At 42.4% G+C, this 21,639-nt stretch overlaps 2 protein-coding genes across 3 annotated transcripts in view; one reads left to right on the top strand and one right to left on the bottom strand.

Moving 5' to 3' along the window:
• On the top strand, positions 1 to 3,365 carry Dbp73D (putative ATP-dependent RNA helicase Dbp73D). Its single transcript, XM_043421350.1, has 6 exons — positions 1 to 492; positions 868 to 1,481; positions 1,589 to 1,801; positions 1,898 to 2,108; positions 2,222 to 2,659; positions 2,938 to 3,365. Exons 1-6 carry the CDS (start codon positions 470 to 472, stop codon positions 3,302 to 3,304), a joined length of 1,866 nt encoding a protein of 621 aa, XP_043277285.1. The 5' UTR covers positions 1 to 469; the 3' UTR covers positions 3,305 to 3,365.
• LOC122412075 (lachesin-like) overlaps positions 3,354 to 21,639 on the bottom strand; it is an 85,106-nt gene continuing 66,820 nt past the window's right edge. For both annotated transcript variants that reach the window (XM_043421352.1, XM_043421353.1), the window contains exons 4-10: positions 12,176 to 12,291; positions 11,845 to 12,030; positions 9,918 to 10,104; positions 8,798 to 8,929; positions 7,972 to 8,091; positions 7,685 to 7,855; positions 3,354 to 7,272 (exon numbers count right to left, since the gene is read on the bottom strand). In XM_043421352.1, coding sequence (XP_043277287.1) covers positions 6,926 to 7,272; positions 7,685 to 7,855; positions 7,972 to 8,091; positions 8,798 to 8,929; positions 9,918 to 10,104; positions 11,845 to 12,030; positions 12,176 to 12,291 — 1,259 coding nt within the window. In that variant the 3' untranslated portion in view covers positions 3,354 to 6,925. The remainder of the gene's footprint in view (positions 7,273 to 7,684; positions 7,856 to 7,971; positions 8,092 to 8,797; positions 8,930 to 9,917; positions 10,105 to 11,844; positions 12,031 to 12,175; positions 12,292 to 21,639) is intronic.

Genomic DNA, 21,639 nt, shown 5'->3' with positions numbered 1-21,639 from the left:
TATTATTATTCGTCTCACAATTAAAGTTGAAAGAAAAGTTTTATCATTACTATTGCCAATAATAGTTATTATTCAATAAATATATTTGTTTTGATGGTCAAATATGTCATGGTTGAGTATATTTGACGAATAATATAATAAATAAAAACAAAAACTATAATTTCAAAAAGATGAGCTTGTGATCATAGTTTCACCATCATCAAATTTTAACTCATTGTTGGATTTCGATATTCCACTAATAAAAGAATATGAACAATGAATCATGAAACGACTAGTGTTTTGCGCGCATTTCTTTCAATTCCTCAAAAAATCGACGCACGTGCACAGTTCCATGCGTCTAACCTAAAAGTTGTGGTCATAACTGTCCAAGTCAATAATAAATATAAAATTAGATTCAACTTACTTTGAGAAAATAAACAGAGTAATATACATCAAATTTTCAAGTAAATTTGGTGAGAAAAAAGTAAAAATGGAACTATTCGTGGTTAACAGGTAAATCACAATGTTTTATCAGTGTTTATTTATTATATGTATTATATAAATCACAACGTTTATTATATTTCGATTTTGTTTTTGTATACTCCAACCGCTTTCGAAACTACTTCGTAATTGATCATAAATAATTACATACTGTTGTTGAACACACTGAATTTTTTTGCTCTAACATCAATGATAATTATTTTCATTTCATTGCTAGTCAAAGTGTCAAATTAGTCTAGACAAATTTGGGTAAAATTTTCTTCAACTGGAAGCAAAATATTTTATTTTGATTAACAATTCAAGGATCATTGTACAAATGTTTTAATAACAAACTTACCCATTAATATCATTACCGTTGGTGAATTATTGAAATTTTATCATTAATAGGTACGAGGGTACTGAGTCAGCTGAACCAAAAAGTGACACGAACCATCTGTCCGATCTTTTGAAAAAAATTGAGGAGAGAAAAAAACAGAAATATGCCCAGTCGCAGGAAAAAACAGCTTCAGAAAAAAATCAATGCCTATCGAGCGCCATGGGAGTTTCTCGCAAAAAAGCAAAGAAACGCAAAATAAAAACGGATAATATCCCGAAAGAAACAACAGAAAAATCAGAAGTGGAAGCATTTTCTAAAAATTTGGAGCACCAGAGTGTAGCTTTGGAACAGTCAGAAAATGAAAATTTAGAAAATTTGAAACAAGGACAAGAGTTTATGATTCTGGGTTCAGGTTCCAAGAAAAAGGCTAAAGCAGTTCACAGGGTTTTGCCCCGTTGGTTGGCGCATCCGGAAATCATCTCTTCGGACCTTAGCAGCGGACCAGATTTGGAGGATTTGAAGGGAGATTTGGACCCGAAGCTTGTAGAAATTCTTAAATCAAACGGTTTGGTTAAATTATTTCCGGTTCAAGCGAGCATCATACGATGGCTATTGAAATGTAACAGGGACAGACGAATTGGTTGGTGGCCAAGGGACACGTGCGTTTCGGCTCCAACTGGAAGTGGTATGATTTTTGATGTTTTAACAGTTTCTCGATTTGGATCTTTGCAAAAAACAATATCAATTGTTGAATTTTGTGCATTAATGGAAAATAATTTCGTTGCTCTTTAGGAAAAACCCTGGCGTACGTTCTTCCAGTAATACAGCACTTGCAATCACGTTTAGTTCCAAAAATTCGCTGCTTAGCAGTTTTACCGGTGCAAGAACTTGCAGCGCAGGTGTACAAAGTTTTCATCACGTACAGCGCACACACGAATCTTCGAGTGAGCCTTGTTTCCGGAGCTGCTTCATTCGAGGCTGAACAAGACAATCTCACAAAAAAAAGTAAATCTAAATTTTTAAATATCCTATTTCCATTTTTTTGATTCGATTTTTTCATCTTTTTGATCGTACGTTGTTTTTGTGCTCTGAAATTTCAAGGTGAAGGAGGCGAAATTTCCAGCAGAGTTGACATTGTCGTTGCAACCCCAGGCCGGCTCATTGACCATATCGAAAAAACTGCTGGTTTCTCTTTGGATGATCTCCAATATTTAATCATTGACGAAGCGGATCGATCCACCGACTGGTTGCAATATATTCCAGCTCCGCACTCACGAGCACCACCTCTCACTCTAGGCAACGTTCTTACAAGGTTCATGGAAAGACTAAAATAAGAGACTAGTGAATTTCCATTTTTTTAAAATTCATATCGCTTATAACGTTATCCATAAAATGAAATACTCATTGAATTGGAATTTTGAACAGCCCGCGTATCCCGGCGCAAAAGCTTTTGTTCAGCGCTACATTGTCTCAAGATCCGGAAAAATTGAGCAGGCTCGGTTTGTTGCAGCCGATATTATTTACGTCAGTCCAAATCTCGGACAGAGACGACGATGTGGATTTGGACAAGGAAATCGACAATTTCACCGGGCGATATACGAGCCCCGATGAATTGAAAGAACGAGCAATAAAATGTGAAGCCGAGTACAAACCACTGGCGTTACGGCAATTACTCGTAGCTAACGAGCCCATCGAGAAGACTCTCGTTTTCACGAATTCTGGTGAATCTGCTCATCGATTGGCGATTCTTCTTCGTTCAATTGTCAACACTAAAAATATCACCGTTGACGAATTGTCCGCTCAGTTGGTCCCTAAACAACGATGCAACGTTCTCAAAAAATTTGCTGAAGGCGAAATTGATGTGTGAGTTTTTTTTTTTTTAATTTTATTTATATCCTGGTGTACTGTACACGAAAGTAAGCGGTCAGGAACGAAGCAGGTAACCGTGTACAGCTATGAGTTTTAAAAACGATGAAAATTATATTTTTTGTTTTACAATCCGGATCGCTCTCGTGAATAGATAATAAAAAATTTTATTTTTGCTCCCATTTTCGAGGTGTCGAAAACCGTGATATGACTGTGATCTTTACAAATTTTTTTAGGGCTCTTGAATAAAAAAATTGCGTTTTTATTTCTCGCAGGCTCATCAGTTCAGACGCGTTAGCTCGAGGTTTGGACATTCCTGGTATAAAGTTAGTGGTAGCTTACGATTTACCAAAGCACATTGAGGGTTACATTCACAGAGCTGGTAGAACAGCAAGAGCTGGAACGCCAGGAACGGCGGTATCGATTTTAACGTCAAATCAGACGGCGTCATTCACGAGGATGTTGAGTTCAGCGAACAAGACAGTCCCGACGTTGGAAAGCTTCGATTCACTGAGCGAAATCGCAGAATCGATAAACTACGAGGAGCACATTGAAAAATTGAAGGAAACGTTGGCCGAAGAACAACTAGCATCAAGTGAAAAGGGGAAAATGCTTAAACGAAGATGCGGATCGAAAAAATGATGAAATCGAAGGCTCGATCAATTGTATAAAAGATTAATAAATGGTCGTATAACATCGATAATAACATTTTATTGTCTGGAGTAATATATCATACGTAATATCTCAATTTTTTTCTTAACTCCTATCAGTTACTCGCATCAACGCTTCAGAATTTCTGTTTCAATTGTTCTCTCAATATTTTTTTGAATTTCATTCAATCAATCTTTGTTCAATAATAATATTTCGTTATTTCTTTCATCTTGACGATAGCCCGAGCATATTCACAACGTTTTTTTTGTCCTTTTGTAATTTATTTATAAAAGATAAACGACATCATTTTTATTCGATAACGTCACAGACACCGTTTTTTGCATATAGTCGTTTTTTTTTCGTTCGTTTTTCATTCGTTTCTCTAATCGCTAGTATTGCAGCGCGTGCGACTCGACCGGATGAGACGTAATCTACGCTTCTTTGTGTTAGCTCTTTCGTGTACGCGCATAAATATACAAATTTTATCTCGTTTTATTTTCCTTTTATATTATGAATTTCATCTCTTTTGCAAGATATTCGTATGCGGAAAAGCGCTCTTAAAAAAAAATCAACAATACGCTGTCATTTTTTGACCAATTAAGTGCGTTTGCCGAATGTTTTTCGTATGGTTGGATTTTGTGTTTATTTATTATTTTTTAATTCTAGCTTTGCGTAAAATACTTGACAAAAAGGTCCAAACTGTTTTGAAAGTGAGAATGAACGGAATTTTCGGTCGTAGATTTACAATTTTTTCTCTAATTCAAATATAAAAAAAAAATTTTACAATAAAAACTATCAAATCCAAATGTGTCTGAAAAACATTTTGTACGTTTTTTTTAGAATCCGGAAGAACCATTTTTCCATCATTTTAAGTACGAATTTGAAGAAAAATTTCAAGTTGAGCGAAGCTTTAAAAAATCACTGACGGAATAATTACGGCTTTGATGGAATCACGATAAGAGCATTGAGCTGCTTTTGAATGATTTATTTCGCTTGCTCCATTTTCCGTTCCCAATTAATCCAGGACATCGGGCCGCATTTTTACAAATTCTCAGGAGAAAAAAATCATGTACAGTAATACGAAAGGTAAAGCAACAAATGAAAGTCTTCCAGATTAAGCAATTGGAACGAACACAAAATGTGAAATTTTTGCAAAAGCCTGCGTACATCCAAACATTTCGTTGCATATCGACGAAAAAAAAGAAAAAAAAAAACAAGCAAGCAACGAGTACATTTATTCGATTATATTAAAGATATCGCGATACAATTTATACTTGCTTGGAAGTTCGCTTTTTTTGTGTTATTTTTCACCACACAGTGTTTTTGTTTCTCGATAAATCCATTTGTTTTGGTAAGTCGTTTAAGTATTTTACATTTCAGAACTTTTATTTTCACATATAAAATCTAACCCTCGATCAATTTAATTCGATTAATCGTAAGTCACTCTTTAGCGTGATTCGAACTTGACTTATGGATATTTACATATTTTATATGAACAATAAATTATTCGTTTCGTAATGAAAAAAGGCAAGATTTTAATTGAAATCATGGTAATGACAATGATAATAAATAGTCGTGTATTTACATACGTAAAATGTGCATGGTCCTATGTGATTCATATGTGTCGTTGCCGTGTATATGTATCATTATAATTCCACCCCCTCGAATCGCCCTTAAAAATTCATAAGTTTCAACAATATCTTCAAATAATTTCTTTTCATACATTCGTTCGGTAGATGCATTTTTCCGTACGTATTTTGTTTTCAATCCGATGAAAATGCAACTCGAAAATCGAGGCAGACATCACCCTCCGAAGCAAAAATAAATGAGATATTCTACGTTTTGACATATATATATATATTTTTTTTTTAATACGAAACAAACGACAGCTTGAATTCATTCTTGTTTTGTTTTTTTACTGATAATCAACCTACTTATTTTTCATAGAAATTTTTAAGGAAATAAAGCCTCATTTATTTAATTCGCTTACGAACGGTGACCAGCTCTCGTCGGATTTTTTGATAGGCCGTTTTTAACGAAAGCTTTTTTGTGCGTAAGAAGAAGAAGAAGAAGAAGATGATGAAGAAGAAGAACGTTTCGGTAGAACGTATCGATGGTTACTCTTACGATCAATTATTATTTTTCAACTGATTAGAAATGAATAAATTCTGTATCGACGTTGCGGTACTCTACATATGTTTTCTCTTTTTTTTTTTAATAAAGTATTTATTGTCACAACTCCTTTCATGGCTCTCCCTCCGTTCCTCTCTCCCTTCTCTGACCCGTTACAGTTATTGGCTATAGATTTTTAGCTAATTATTCGTAAAACGTTTAGTTATGCCTTTTTAAACTCCCAAAATCTTTGTCGTTATTTTGCTTTAATCAGTATTTTATTAATTTAGCAAATTGAATCTGCGTTTTTTAATAGTTCAATGATTAGTCGCAGGTGGGAAAATGTACATATCGAACATGTTTCGATCATCGATATATTCGATTCAGGCTCAGCCAAGAAGGAAGCAATACGATTCGAGTCTCATTATTTTCATGGGCTTGTCAATCCTCGCGCGGAATCCTCGATTTATTCGTTTTTGTCAGCTGATTATTTCGCCGTTGCATGAAAATCGCGTATTTATTTTCGTATCGATCCAGTGTCGGGGTTCGTGATCCGTCGTGAATTCACCGATCGTACAACTTTTGTCAGAGGGCAAAGGAACGATTTTTTTTCCAATTTCACCACGATAAATAAATATTTGTAGAGTTTCGAAATGATTGTTTAAGAGAATTTGGAACGACGCTCGAAAACGAATTCCCCGTCTGCTCAATCTCCATAAAATGTCAACGACGAATCTTCTGGATGAAAAAAAATATTTGCTACCTCGACGAGCCTGGATGCCTACTATTCGCTTATTTTTCTCACGTTTTGTGTACAATCTACGTCTCTAATATATTCGAACTAACAACCCGGTTGGCTATACAGCGCTATATCACTTGTTTCTATGTACAGGCGGCAACAAATTGCCAATTATTCCCCGTCGTACAAACGCAAATCCGATTCACTATACCTCCGACGATTCCTTCAATCGATTTATCTAAGAGCGAACATTTTATAATGAGGATTAAATCAGACGAATTCGATCGGTCGAAAATCGGTGCTGCTAGAAATAAGAAATATATATTAAGCCTAGGATTGGCCGCGCATATATTTATCGCTGACCGGAAATGCTTGACACCGAGTCTGTAAAACAGGGCGAGCGTAGGAATGTGGCGGCGCAGAGGTTCGCTGGCGTAACTCGTTCCGTTTCCCTTCGAGAAATTCTCGCTTCGCGTGTTGAACGAAATGGACTTTCATTTCCGACTTCACCTTCTCATATTTCACAGTGCTCCCCGGTGTCGTCGAGTTTCGTAATAATTTTTCCAAAATTTCGAGAATCGAATGAGCAAATGATAATTAATAGTCGATAGGGATGAAGGGACGAGACGAACGAGGAGCTTCGGCCGTCGAAGAACCGATTCGTTCGCTCCGCTTCATCGAGTTGTTGCGTCACGGCGCGGCGGACACAACGGCCTCGTAACAACGTATTTTCGGCGAGATTTTTTTCGGCGAGATTCCGTTCATAGCAAGAGACTCGCGGAGAGAAGTAAGAGGGGCAAAATTTCGTTATCCAAGATTCTAGAGGCTCGTCTCGGACTGGCGCCGTTCAATATGACCCACGGAGGCGACAACGACGGCAAGGTCGGAGGCCTCTCGGTCCTGTGACCCTCCTTCGTGCTTCCGCCCATTATTTGGGTCGTTCCGAACTCGTCGTTGTTACCGTGGTAACTCGCATCCCCGGCGCCTTCCGAATTCTCGTGGGGTCTTCTGTTCGGCTTTTTTCGAGTGTTTCCGTATTTTTTCCGTTGCCTCGTGTCGGTGTTTTTGTACATCGTTCCTGGCGTTGTTTTCGTCGGTAATTCCATTTCTGAAAATGACAAACGTCCGCGAGGACTTAAAAATCTTTGCTTCGAGCTTCGAATCGTCGCGGTTGCGGGGGTTTTAAAATCAGCGAGAAAAATGCAAAGCGCTTTGAAGCTCGCCGGGGGTAAAGAGGAGGAAACGTGCATGAAAATAAAAACGTGACAACGCGTGGAAAAGGGGAAAGAGAGCGGAAACGGTCTTGAAACGGAGCAGCGGTTGAGCGTGACGAATCGAGGAGCGAGGAGAGCTCCCCAGCGAGCCAGAATTTCCCTCTCGGCGCGGCTTCACCTGTTGCACCTGTCCCGGGCATAACGCCGGCACTAATTGCTCGGCTGGTTGACTCTGTCGCTCGAGGGTTCGTTGTAAGGAGAATGAGCGGGGACGAAAGCTCGCGCCGCCGGTTGACGCATCCTTACCTTGCAAACGAACTACGTTTTCGGCGTTCCCGAGGGCATTTACGGCCGAGCAAGCGTAGCCCCCGAAGTCGACCCTCTCGAGATTGTGAATCGTCAGATTCATTTGCCACGAGTACTCGCTCAGAGAGAATTCCGTCATGGTGTATTTATCACTCGGCAATAATCTGTCGCCTGTAACAACCCAAAATCGTCTCATCACATTCGTATTCTCATCCTCGAGCTCTCTCCAAACCCGCCCCACCAAACACTCTCGCACGCCTCCGAATCGCGCTTTCGAGTCTTCTCACCTTTGTCTCTCAGCCACGTATTCATCGAGCGCGGTGACGCCTCGACGTAGCATTGGAGAACGACGTCGCTGTTTATTGGCGCCGCGACCAGTTGGTTCGTCACTTTGATAAGCGGTTGAACTAAAAGCAGAAAACAGCGCGACTAACGTTCAACGTCACTGGGAACGAAGGTTGACAGAAATTTGGATATTTCGCACCAATCCGCTATTGGAACAATCGTTGGGCGAACTTTGTATTCGATTGGAAAAATTGAAAATTATTCTCTCCGGGGATTTTGATGTTTCATCAAATTTCCGAATGACCTTCGTCCAATGAAGTTTCAATTGAAATTTCGAGATTCCAGCAATTTATGAGTTCGTCGCGATTCTCCTGCAACATTATTCGCAGTTGGAGTTGTGTCTCTTGCAGAGGAAGAAGGAGAAGAAGAAGAAGAGAGGGAGACCGGAGCAGGTACATCAATTTGCATTGTATGGTATGAATAATTGATTGCTGCATAGTTATTGCGAGCTGTACATATTATTAGTGCGAGCAGAAACTTGCTTCCATATATCCACGTAATAATTTATCTCCTAGCCCACGAATACATTAACGTTGCAGTACACAACGCGCACGATACTTTACTCGCTAATTGGAGTGGTTTGTCAACTATGCAATCCCAAAATTATGTGTACCGAGTGCGTTCTCTATTTCACAGGACGTTTCGTCTGCGCGCGGGAGGAAATAAAACGGATGGCCATGTTCGCGCCAATCTTTTCGACGAATTTCAGTCTCTACGAGTGAACGGAGTAATCCTGAAAATTGATACGCTGCGTTGGATTTTACTTACAGTGGACTTGAACGGAATAGCGTTTGCTGACCGTTGGAGGAATGCCGTTGCTCGCAATGCACAAGTACGAGCCCATTTCGTGTCTGAGGACTCCTGTCAAATTCAGCGTTTCACCATCCAATGTTTTGCGCGCTGTCAACAGAGTGGAATTCCATTTTAGAGGTCAGTTGGATGCTCGATGAAAATGCAGAACAGTCTCGGCAGTTTGGGGAAGATTGGGCCGAAGCCTCGAAGGCGATACGATGGATCGGGAAATTGGCAGGGAGCGGGTCGCGGGTACGTAAAAAAAACGAATATTTCAGAGAGGCTTGGTAAGTGAGAAAAATGGGGAGGGAAATTTGTTTCGATTCGACTCCTCGTGGTGCAACGAGTTTCGAAAGAGTGTGTCCTGGCATATGGGATGAGCAAATTCGGAGGAAAAGTACGTGGTCAGCGGCGGTACGCCTGATGTCGGGGGCATAAATCCTCGTAGGAGGGAGGAGGCAGAAGTTTATCTCGCGAGTCCTTTCGTGATAGTAGGTAAAACGGTAAGTGGCAGTAAATTCAAGGTCCGTATGCCGGAGCGAAATTGCTCGGGGAACGAATCGAAGGCGTTGAGACGCGAGGTAATTTCAAGGGCTCGCCCTCTCTCCCGATCTTATTTGAGAGCTTTCTCGATACTTTTATCAAGCAGTATTTGCCGCGTTACTTCGAAGCCGTATCCGGCAGGGATGGTGCCAATAAGCCGAGCGCGAGAATAAAAACACTCATTTTATTCTCGACTCTGGCTCTTAGCGCTTTTGGAACTCGGCCGGTTAGGTAGGATCGTGTGCTCGTTGAACAAAAGAGGGGAAAGAATTCTCTGGCCAAACTGCTCGCGGGATATAACGAAAATATTCAAAAGAAAATAGTAAAGCCGAGGGCGCGTAAAGTTTTTTCCGTGTGCGCTGCACGCCGGCAATGGAGCTAAACTTTGTAAATATTTTCACCGAACAACGGCAACATTATGGAGTCCGATGTGCGGAGAATCTTCGATACATTCCATGAATATAATAATAAGTTGAAATTCCATCCTTTATGGTGAGTAGGCCAAACTTTCATGGTTTTTATCTACATTCTATATGCATGCACAGATCCTTACATTGTTTTTGTCCATCCTCGCGTATCACGATGTTTCGACCGTCCTCCCGTCTCCAGGTGACCGTTGGATTTGGCACGCCAGTCGCGATGCAACGAAGGGTGATATTTCCACCCTCTCGAGTGACCAAGCCGTCCGAGGATTCGTCGTCCATTATGTCCGGTGGGACTACCACTTTCATCGTGCCCATCTTAAACCCCGAATCAAAAGTTATGTACCCTCGATACTTTCGCTCGTCGCTACGCGACCAAGAATCCCAATTTAAGACTTCAATTGCAAATTTGAGGTGGAAAAATCGAAAGATCGAAAGTGAGCCAGAAAAACCAATGACATCGCGATCATCGGAATTCGATCGCTCAATGAATTCATCGCCGAACGAAGTCAGGTGAAGTTAAGAGAACATAAAACCAAAAAAAAAAAAAACACGATAAAACGGGACGGCGAAAGGGTTTGGTCGGTGCAAAATAGCTGCTGCGGCATCAAGTTGGAGCCGAGTTCTCGGGGTTACGTTAGATAAACCCAGATGACTATAAACCCCCCGGACGATTCACCGGAAGTAACTGATCCGTCCACGTGAAAACGTGCATTCGTCTGCGTTTGTGTATTCTCGTGCGAATGTGACTGGCCCGGAGCGTTGAGGAATGCGTTGAACGTAACGCGAATGGGGGTGGTCGCAAAGCTCGAGTGTATCAACGTAAATAATACTGTTCATACGGTCACGTGGAAGAGTGTACGTTCTCGCGTAACATGTGAATATATATGGACATAATAGCCAAGGGCAGGGCGAGGCTACAATCCGGTGTATCGCGCAATCAAGTGGGATAAAGATATACCGACTGATCCGCCATGATTGAACGGATTTGTTCCTACCCTCCGCTCCTCTTATGCTTTTTTTGTTTCTTTTCCTCCAGAAATAGTATATTACGAACGAGAGTGGGATTAGCCCGGTCAGCCAGCTAGGAAAATACTCTTTGAGAGTACTCCTTACTGATGAAGGTCATCGAGCAATGGCAGCGATAAGCTCGGTATTTGTGGTCGCGACGAGTACGTAGTTATAATTCTCGGATTCCGTATAACAGTCGGGCTGCTTTATGGCGGCTGGCGGATCAAACGAACCGCCTGATACCGACAAATCGAATGTGTGGGAACAAAATGATTGGCGGTGATTGGCACTCGAGTCTGGATAGCGGTGAAAAGCCCGCTCTCTCCGACTCAATTCTCGTCCATGTTTTCTTAAGGAGGGTGGATCGCGACGATACAATGTTGCCATGCAATTAAAAATGTTAAGAATTCCAAAGTATGTATTGATATGTATCAATTTTTTTAGATTTTTCTACCACATAGCTCTCGAGTAATCGAATACTAAAGTTCACGTGTATAAGCATGGAGTTTACATGTACGCAGTTATGCATCCCGTGCGTGAGAACTTTGATTCAACGCTCAAAATTATTCGATAACCATGTGGTGAGAAAATTTGAAAAAAAAAATTGTGTTTGTGTGCTTGATGCCAAAGATTGTTATCACCAAATTTGATCAAATTCTGATTATTTTGATTTCGTGATCCACCCTCCTTAAACATTTTATTTCAGCAATTTTACCGTCCATTTGCAATGGCAAGCCTGGAGAAGAAAAAACGAAGCACATACTTGGAAAGTACAAACGTCGAGGACACGCGCTTTGTCATTGGAAAATAATACACGAGGCTTTCGAATCGTGGATTTGAAAAAAAAAACGGACCTCAAAATGGCTACTTTTTTGCTTTATTTTGCAAAAACCTCCTAGAAAAAAGGGTTTTAAACAACTTTAAATGGTACCATTGAAAAGAGCGAAAAGAGCGATTTGTTTTTCATAAAGAAAAGACAAATTCACGAAATGGAGATTCGAGCGAGTCGGTTTGCAATTGAGAGATGATTTTTGTATACTTTCTTACCTGACTCAACATCGGATCGGTGTTCACCTGACACATGTACGTGCCAGAGTCGTTTTTTTGTACGTTCGATACGTGCAACATCCATGTATTGTGGCCGTTGTGGGTAACCGATAGTCTCGGATTGTGGGCGACCATGTGCGTATGGATCGCGAGAATGGCCCTGGTATCGGCCTTTATCCAGGCAACCTGAATAACCGCAAGTTTGCACAATTTTATTTTTTCTTGTTTTAAAATGGGATAACGGGAGAGCGGATGAAGCGTGTTTTTTTTAGAACAGGCTTGCGCACAGTCCAAATTATGGAATGTTTGTTTTATCGCGTTAATGACGAACCTTGTAGGATTGAAGATGATTCACGGTGCATGTGAACGCGACCTCGCGGCCTTGTATTACCGTGTGGTTCTCCAACGGGTAAGGGAATTCGGGCTGAACTTCTGTAGTTATTTGACCTGCAGCAAAACACAAATTTACATTCAAGGTAGAGCCCGTAGGATCGTATTTTACGGGTTTCCATATTGGCTCGATTTTTGCTTCCTAATTAAAGCTATTATCACTCTAAATTAATGTCAGAGTTATTCACTCAAAATTGTAAATAAATTTTTCCAGCTTTATTTTTGGCGAATGAAATTACAAGCCATTGATTGAACGGGGATCCATCGCTGACAGAACCCAAAATTTCCAAAATACTGCAGTTTTTTATGTAAAAAATCGCTTTAAGGAGTTTCGGTACAAAAGTCTAAATGTTAAGAAATTGATGAAATTTGGTGATAATGTTCTTCAACATCAAGTGCGAAAACACAAATTTTTTCAAAATTTTTTTCTACTTAGTTATCGAGTGATTACGCATTAAAGCAGATTTCTTATGCCCGGAATGTATACCTATATATATGGAAACGCTATGCTTATACACGTGAACTTTAGTGATCAATTACTCGATAACTGTGTAGAAGAAAAATCTTAAAAAATTTGTATAGTCAAATTTGGCACCAAATGTTCACCAAATTTTATAAAATTCTGAACTTTTTGAATTTTTTAATTTTTTTAGCATGGGTTAGCATGGCAACATTGTATCGCCTGTACCGAAACTCCTTAAAGAGGGCAAAGAGAAACCACAAAGAGAAATGGATAAAGAAAAAAGTATTAACAAAAAGACAGAATACTGTGGCAGAAATGGCTCCAGTCAAGAAGAAACAAAATGCCGAAATAAGCGAATGTGAAGTTACGAGTGCTCGTTACCAATTTCTTTCAATCTTTAACGCAATATACATCTTCATCACCAGTAAGACAATCGTCTCGAATTTTTTCCCAGACCTTCATTATATCCTTCATTGTTATTGTGTAGTTTTTCATAAACTTCGTAAGAAGCGTTCTCATTCGTTATGTGGAAAGATGAACGATTCTTAAACACGTTTATCTAAATAACCAATAAGACGAACTCCTCAAGATTTGATAATCGTGTCAGTCGACTAGCCATTTAAACTCTGTGTAAATTTCAAGACTTTCTTAAGAAAATCGTTTCGTGCATGAACCACCTTAATGTCAGTCATAACAGTAATCGTAGTACATTATTCTATAGTCATTGCGACACATGCACAGTGTTTAGAATTATTGTTCTCTCCAACGCGGGCCCCGCTAATGAAATTCGCCCGGATTTGCCTATGAAATAATCGGTGACCGCGAAATCCGCGCGTATAGCGCCAAGACCTGTCCTACGGTATTTCATTGGCGGTTCGCTGGACAGAATATATCTTTATCCCAATTCCTTGGTTAGGCTTTTTTATATTTTAAATATCGATGCGAAGTGCGCTCTCTTCCTTTCTCTCGGAGCGGTTGAAAGTGGCCATTTATGATATCTCAAAAGTTATTAAACTCTGGGCATAAAGGCGATATCTCAGGAACGAGGGTGTCGGGCGAGCAAGGCCAGTTCTCGGAGGAAAATCCGAATGGGTGGTACACTCTGGTAAGTACGAAAGAGCGCGGACTCGCGTAGTAACGATATTCGCGTCTATGCACGAACGAGCAACGGTCGATTAGATATTCAACGGTGTGGATGAGAGCTTTCTCGCGGGAGAAAGAAGAGAACAGATGCACGAGCTGGTACAAGGGAAGGGGAAGAAGCGGGGGAGGGGGGCGTGGGGCGCGGAGGATGAAAAAAGGGGCTTACAGCGAGGAGAAAGAGGGAACACCCATATTCTTCTCGTATCGAAAATTCTTGTACGCGTTCATCCAAGAAGAGGCGATAAATGGAAAAATTCTTGACTCCTCGTGGCAATCGTAATCCTGGGGACGGCCGTCAATGCTGAGAACGGGGATCCTCACCGTGAGGCCACCTAGCCGTACTCGAAACGTCGTTTTCATGCGGGATTTTATAGCTTCGGCCAAAGGCACGCGAGGAATTCTAATTTGGCAGGTTTCATCCACCTTATATCGCATCTGACTTCGTACCGGTAACAGAAATATTTACGAGCCGTTTTTTCTTTCTCTCTTTTCCTCGCCCCCGCTTTGCTGCTCCTTCCGAGGAAGTATTCCACCCGCTCTCGCCCGATCGTGTCAAGGGCTTTGAAATAAAATTTTATTCCCCTTTCGGTACTATTACGCTATTCGTGTATCTGTGCGGGCTTAAAAAAATCATCGTACCGAGTTTATCGGGGCGCTGCGTGTGCGAGCCTGCGCCAGTGAAAAGGGAGAGAAAGCGAGGGAACGAGACTCGAATTCCAATCGTCTCATCAATCGTAAATTTATCGCATTTTAATCATTTCCTCGTCACTTTTCGATGTAGTAACTATATTCTCGCACGATTATCAACCAGCAAGTTTTCTCGGAGCTAATCCTCCCATGTTAATTCTTCGTATTCTCCGCTCAGTCGGTCAAAAGATCATCGATTTGGGCACGCGATCCTCTGTAAAAGCTGAATACACACCAGAAAGGGGATCGCTCCGTATGTGGTCAGACGAAATATACAAAAACTCGTCATCCAATGTCCAAAGAGCATGACCAGGGGGAAGATCGTTTGCCAGAATGACGCAAGCAATTAAAGGTGTTTATTTGAAATCCCTCGAAGATCACACAGAGCGCGGTTTATCGATTATTCCATGCTAGCCTGTGCAATCCTTTAGAGGATACGAGGCGAGCGCAGTTGCACAAACGTATGCAGACCAATGGCATATACATATACGAGGGCTACGCCGCCGCGAGGATGAGTTACCAGTTCAATTCAACTAGCCGGAAGTGGTCACAGGATTGTATACGACGAGTGGATGTACAGCTTTGATCCCCGTTCGCTTCGTATATTCAACGTAGCTCCGGGCTGTACTTCTGTACTGACGCCGAGGGAAGGAGGAGTTTGAAGCGCGCGGGGGTAGCCCCATAAGACGGGAACGATCCGCAGGGTCAACCGAGGGCTGCGCCACGAAATTAGTGTCTCCATAATTCGCTACGTTTGTCACCACCTGTAAACTCGTGGCATGCGCAAGTATCTCGGAGAGGGAGAAAGCAAACGTCAGAAATGCAGAGGCGATCCAATCTTCCGGGCTGAACTTCGATCAGCGCGATCGAGATTGAAGGCTGATGCGGCGACGTGAGGCAACGCACACACTCGCAGTCGCTGGTGTGTTTATGAAAATGGTTTTGGCAACTTTGTAAGAAGATTCCACCGATGCGTAATAACTGCTGGGCGCGCAACGCGGAGCTACGGAAACAGGCTTACATACTTTCGGAAAAGTGCCGAGTTAAATGTCACGGGGGGATTTAAAATGGCGGAGGTGGAAGAGGCAAAAAGCTGGATAGCTCGACGGATAAGGGCTTTCTGAAAGCGAGTTCCAGAAATTCCCCGGAGATTGGAACGTTTACCAAGCACGGCAGAAGAGACGAACCAAAGCCAGCCGAATTTACGTCCTCCTGACTCCAACATCACTTTTATCGTTCGCCTCATTCTCTTCGCTTATATTCCGAGTACGATCCTAGAAAACTATTCTAATGCCTGCCGGATGCAAGATCTTTTCTTTATCTTTTGCCACAGTGGCGAACGAACGAGACAGAACGGAAGTGCCACGGAGGGAGGGAGGGAGAAGAAAAGAGGGCTCTGAGAAGCCGGTATAAGGGATGGAGAAATTGTGTCGAAAGCAGAACCGGAGCGAAGACTGTATAGAGACTCTCCTTCCACGAATTGCAAACCGCCAAGGTGTTTCGAATTCTCGGTTCTGGATAAGAAGCAGACAAAATTTCGACCGGAGATTCTTCTCCCATTCCATCCTTTTCTCTCTTCCTCTCTCCTTCTCCCTCGCTCTCGGGTCTCCGTCTTTTTTCTTTTCCTATATTCCTTATTCCGTCTTTATTTCGATCACGCAGTCTCGCTTTTTCTATCCCTCGTTCTTCCGGGCCATTCTTTCATTCCTTTCTCCGGAAATGGGAGTGAGAACGGAGGCTACCTCTCTTGGTACTTATCAGATCGGCGCACAGATCCCTATTGATTTTGGCTTAAAAGGAGCAAAGCACAAGCCGTATACCGATGAGGGCGACCGAGTGAAGCGAAGAGAGTGTACCGGATAGAAGTCAAGAGATGCTAAGACACACTTGCTCCGAAGATCGAGTCTTTTTCACCGGGAAGCCTGCCGCAACGTGTCCGACCACCAGAAGTCGATATACCCGCGGAAATGAAGAGCGAGTCAAAATCTGCGAGCAACGTTTCCAAAGAAAAACTCTCCTCGAGGCTTCATTTTGGTCGCGAGGCGGTTACTCCGCGCATAAAGCAGGTGGTTTCAACTTTTTATTGCACTGAGCTTTTTTTTTCATAATTCGTGGGGGCATTGTAGAAAAAAAATGCTGGCTAAAAACGATTTTTTTTACGGATACCCTGCAGGGATACTAACTTTGGCGAAAGCTCTATTCCCACGAGGATCGTTACCGTATCCAATACGCAACATCCGGCGTAGACCGAACTCGTGTTCGTCAAGTAACCGAGTTTACGATTGTCACAGAAGCTTCGATTCGATATACATTCTCTCTGTCTTGAGGCAGATAGCGCACCGAAGGAACGCTTTTGGATCGAGTTACGGTTGAGACAGGATCGTGGAAAGGCTCTGCGAATTTTGCGGATTTGTGGTAGACGCCCAACATCGACTATCGAATCCCGTGCTGGATATGTGCTTTGAAAATGTACGGATGATCCAAATTTTGACTGAAACATTGGGCTGAACGAAAGTCTCAGGATTTCAGCTCGATTCGTCAACGAGCCAATGGATCTTCGACTTTATTCGAGTCAGAAAATTCAGTTACTCCCTTCGATCTCGAATTTCTTTGAAAAATATATTTCCCCCAAAAATCTGTATTAAAAAATGAGTGACCTCGGCATCGTTTGGCGTTTTTACAGAAGATAATTATTACGAGGCGAATCTTGAGACCGTCCAATCGAGTCCTTCCTGAGCGCAATAGGCTGAAACTTTTCCTCAGCTCAATAGTTTGTTAAAACTGTATCGATATAAAGTATATAATTGAGCATCGAACTCTGTTCCTCTGTTCCTTACAGCTTTCGTACCTATCTGGAATGAATGTGGGAGGTATTTTTATCAATTTTTTCATCCGTGATAGAATACGTGACGAATAAAAGTCCGGGGTAGCACCGTATACATTTCTTTCACACGGAGCTCGACACATTTTCTTGCGCAGGTAGATAAACTTGTGCGGGGATAGCGGAGGTTGAAAGAAGGAGCGGGAGCTGTCGGCGAGAGGGTGGGACGGTGTCTTTGTTGGGTGAACTCGAATGTTGAAAGATGGAAGCGAAGACCTCAATGGAAAATAAACGAGCAGGACGATTTCGCTTGTACTTTAGGGCCACCGTTGGCATCGTCTCGTTAGCATAATCTGGAGAGACTGCGAATCGAATGAGTCCCGTCGGTATCCACTTCGTTTTCTTTTCCATTCCCCTTTCTCGCTTACTTTCGAAGCTCCCTCGTACCAGCTCTATATCAAGTTGGTGCCGCTCCTACAAATCCGCCGAGTATATCGATATACGTTCGTAAATATACGCGTATACGTGTCTATACTGCACGTAGGAGCGACCGGGGCAAGACGGAGTACTCCAAAGATTGCGGAAATCGTTTTTTTTTTTTTCATTCTGTCAATTCGGTAGATTCTTCGAAAAAAGAATGCCTGCAGAGATTAAAAAAAAAGCTTGAATGGAGAAAAATAAATTTTGTAGAGATATAAAAGTTGAAAAAATTGCGAAATTTTGAAGAAACTCCAATTTTTTTGCGACTGCCTTTTGAAAGAAGCAGTCAAGATGCTTGCAAGTGAAATTGCGCAGTATAAAAATCAATTTCGAGAGGTAGCCCTCGTGAATTATTTTGTGTTTTTATTTCGAAAATTACGAGAATTGGCGTTTGAGAGCAGAAGGAATAGACGAAGCCTCTCAAACTTCTGGAAATCACGATATTTCCTTATGTACGCCGTTTTGCCCCGGTCTCTCCTGTCACAGGCTGTATCTATATCTCGTACTTCTCCGTATCGGATTTTCAGTCTCCGCGCGAGCTCGCTGTTTTTCCAATACTCTCTTCCCCATTCCCATTCTTTCACTTCTTTCCGCACACTACCTTTCCGCATCTCTTCTTGTTTTCGATCTCGCTACGTACTACCGCGCCCTGTTCAAAGAATCCACGAGAGCTTCATTCCGATAGAGTGTGGTTAGGACGGTGAGAAAGGAATCGAACGACCTGCTCGTCCGCTATGATATTTCGATCGATCCCGGGGTGTGTGCATCTCTCAACGTGTCCTTTCCCGCCTCTGCCTTTCTGCGGAGTGTCTTGCCTTATTTTCGTACAGGATCAAAGCACGAGTCGCGCTTAAAGAAATGCCAGAAACTATAACGTCGTTTGACGAAGTTCAATTCGAATGTTTCGGATCGTGAGAACGTTGAAAACTCTTTAAGGACGGCGAATGGAGATTTTTGCAAAATTTCGTGCACTCTGCACGAACTTTTTTCCTTCACGAAACCATTAAGGAGAGCAAGTTTTTTTGAAGTCTTTCACTCGTGCCAGAAGACACCCGTGGACCACGTGGCGTATGGAACGAAACGCCTTTTTTCTGACGGAACTTCCGAGCAGGTTTTTCCAGTGTTTAAGATCCCTAGAGTTTTTGCTCTCTCAAATAGAAATACACAGATTGAATTTCGTTCGATGACTCTTGACACAGCGTTAGTCTACCGAGAGTTCCGTCCTCCAATCGTCTTTCAATCGTGAGCTTACCAACCCGGAGACAAACAAACGCCTCTTGCGGCGCATTCAACCAGAACTGCGAACGTTCCTCTGCCAACTAAAACAAGACACTTTTCTCGGATTTACGTTTCTTGTACTACTACAGTATTTACGGTACTCGATTCTTGTATACTTTGCTCTGTCTCGCCGAGCAAGAGTTGCCGCGGTCGCCCCGCTCTTTCGTCCTTTGCAGAATTAATGACGCGGCGAGCATTAGCGTTTCTTAATCTCGTCGAATCACCGCAAATTGATAAATTCGTTATCCAAAACCATTCGTAATGATCCGGAACATTGTGTTCGGCAAAAAGCATTATTTTTAAAAAATAAAGAGTTAAAAGTTTTTCCTCAATTGTTTTCCATTGGGAATTAATTGATGTTGATTCACTTCGCGAGTAGATAAATCACCGGTAATGAGGCACGTCCGCAATGACATTTGTCATTTGAACCGGAGTAGTTCGCATTACAGTTGATTCAATAGTCGACGTTCTTGTACCGAGAATGAAAGATTTATATCGGCGGGGTTGTCGGCCAGTGGTGGCGGCATTAACCAGCAGCACCAAGAATGTGACGATGGGGTGAAAATAAATGTTGAATAACAAAGGAAAAAAGTAAAACGCGGTGACGAGGAGGAGTGAAGAGAGAGGCGACGAGCGGTGAGTTCTTGGTTTTTATCCGGGCAGATAATATGACTGTATAGCGCAGTGCGAGAAGCGGAGTATCGCCGGAAGGACTTCTTCGAGGATTTTCGCCGCTGGAAAGCGTCGTGACGCCCGCTTGAAAAATGTTTCCGACCAAGGTACACGGTGGCCGCGGTGGATGAACGTTGTGCGAGGAATACGTACACTTTGTTTGCAGTTTTCCTATATATGGGCGCGCGCGAGCGATGTATAAATGAAAAGAGTAGGATGTCAGGGGAAAAACAACAAAATGAAGCGAAGAAGAAGAAGAAGAGGAGGAATTCTAGCCGAACAAACAAACGCACGCTGTGCGCATCTCCACTTTTCCTCCCCCGTATTTTTTTCCCTTTTCCTATCTTTTTCCTTTCGTCGACGTTCTATGCTGCGATTTTTCAAAAGAACGAGAGACGAACAAAAAGCCGGAAGTTTCTGTGTGGGCTGAGAGAGGGCGAGAGGCCCAGGCTCAACGCTGCGAGTCAGGACAAGCGGTTATAACTCCGCGATATAGCGCGCGCCGCAACTCAAGTTATTGCGCGCCTACTGGAGAAATGATACACCGCATATATAGTAGTGAATAAAACAAAAAAGCAAACAAACCCAAAGATATAACAATAAAGCGGCAGTCGATCAAAGAGGACGGGACTGAGAGAGTTTTTATGAATGAATCTTGCAAAGCAATTTTGAACAATTCAAAATTCTTTACAGCCATCGATTCACGGGATAACGAATTTTAAAAAATTAGCAAACGGAAATCCTTCACCGAAACTTTTTCAGGCCCGTGCTCCCTGCTTCCTTTCTAAACGGATTCCTATATGAATCTCCGTGCAATTTCCCAATCGAAATAATCAATGACAAAAAAAAAAAAAAAACACGAAAAAGGGACAGAATACCGAATCCGATAATGGTCTCGTTTACCTCAACCTCTTGGATTGGCCGACTCGGACGATCATGCATCTCGAACGTACCGCGATTGGGAGAAAAGAAAAAGTTTAAAGCACACGTAGAAGATGTGTAGTTTTTTGTTTGGAAGCGTACTTGCTGCGACGGTTGCAAAATGCTTGTGGCTGAAAAGCCAGGGGAGGCAAAATCCCATAAGCGCAACAGGGGTGGAACGAGTTTTTTGGAGGGAGGGCGGTGTCGTGGAGCCCGAACGAGCTCGGGGTGAGGTGCTGGTATTCGGACCGAGAGAGAGGGCACGGGGCGATGGGGGAGCATTGCAGGTTTTCTTAGGCAAAGCGAAGCGATGCTATAGGTGGGTAAATGTGGTGGAAAAGGAGCAATAAGCGTGCGGTGGCGTCGCAGTGGATTGCTCCGCAATAGCCGTACAGGAGTAATGCATCGTCGGACTCACGGGGTTTGCAGAATCCACTTAAATCCGCCATGATTTAGTTGGGTTTGCGAGAAGCCTGGGTGTGTGTGGGTCGAAGGTGCTAGGTGCGCGGGATCCGTGCCCACGAATTACGGCGCAGCTTTTTAGAGTGATAGGAACCGTTAAAAAGCTATCCGCTACAGCCTGCCAGCCGCCACTTAATTATGCCGGGACACGGACCAATGTGTATCCTTATACAGGCTCGTCCATTTTCTACATTTTACAATCTCGAGAGGCTTCGCAGGGGCTCGCGGAGTATCCTTTCGAACACGAGTTATTTCGATGTGAAAGTAAAACTTTATAATCTCGCGAACAGCGAGTGGCAAAGAGAAAGACATCGAGGTAAATATTCGAGAAAGACAAAATTTTCCATCATTTTTTCAAGCGCCGATTAAAATATCAGTAAAACTCGTGAAATAAAAGTCTGAAAAGTTTAACTGCGGAAAACAGCGGGAAGAAAGCGAGGCTGGAACGCTCTGCGATTATTCGAGGGGCGTCGGAGCT

Source organism: Venturia canescens, chromosome 6 (genome assembly GCF_019457755.1).
Source record: "Venturia canescens isolate UGA chromosome 6, ASM1945775v1, whole genome shotgun sequence".
NCBI classification, from domain to species: domain Eukaryota; kingdom Metazoa; phylum Arthropoda; class Insecta; order Hymenoptera; family Ichneumonidae; genus Venturia; species Venturia canescens.
The sequence above is the reverse complement of the archived record's forward strand: the minus strand, read 5'-3'. Positions and strand labels throughout refer to the sequence as shown.

What these genes read in the sequence shown, in the direction of transcription:
- Dbp73D (XM_043421350.1), top strand. Translation starts at nt 470, where the DNA reads ATGGAACTATTCGTGGTTAACAG. An exon ending in TTCGGCTCCAACTGGAAGTG is followed by an intron (nt 1,482 to 1,588) that starts GTATGATTTTTG and finishes GTTGCTCTTTAG; the next exon opens with GAAAAACCCTGGCGTACGTT. An exon ending in CTAGGCAACGTTCTTACAAG is followed by an intron (nt 2,109 to 2,221) that starts GTTCATGGAAAG and finishes AATTTTGAACAG; the next exon opens with CCCGCGTATCCCGGCGCAAA.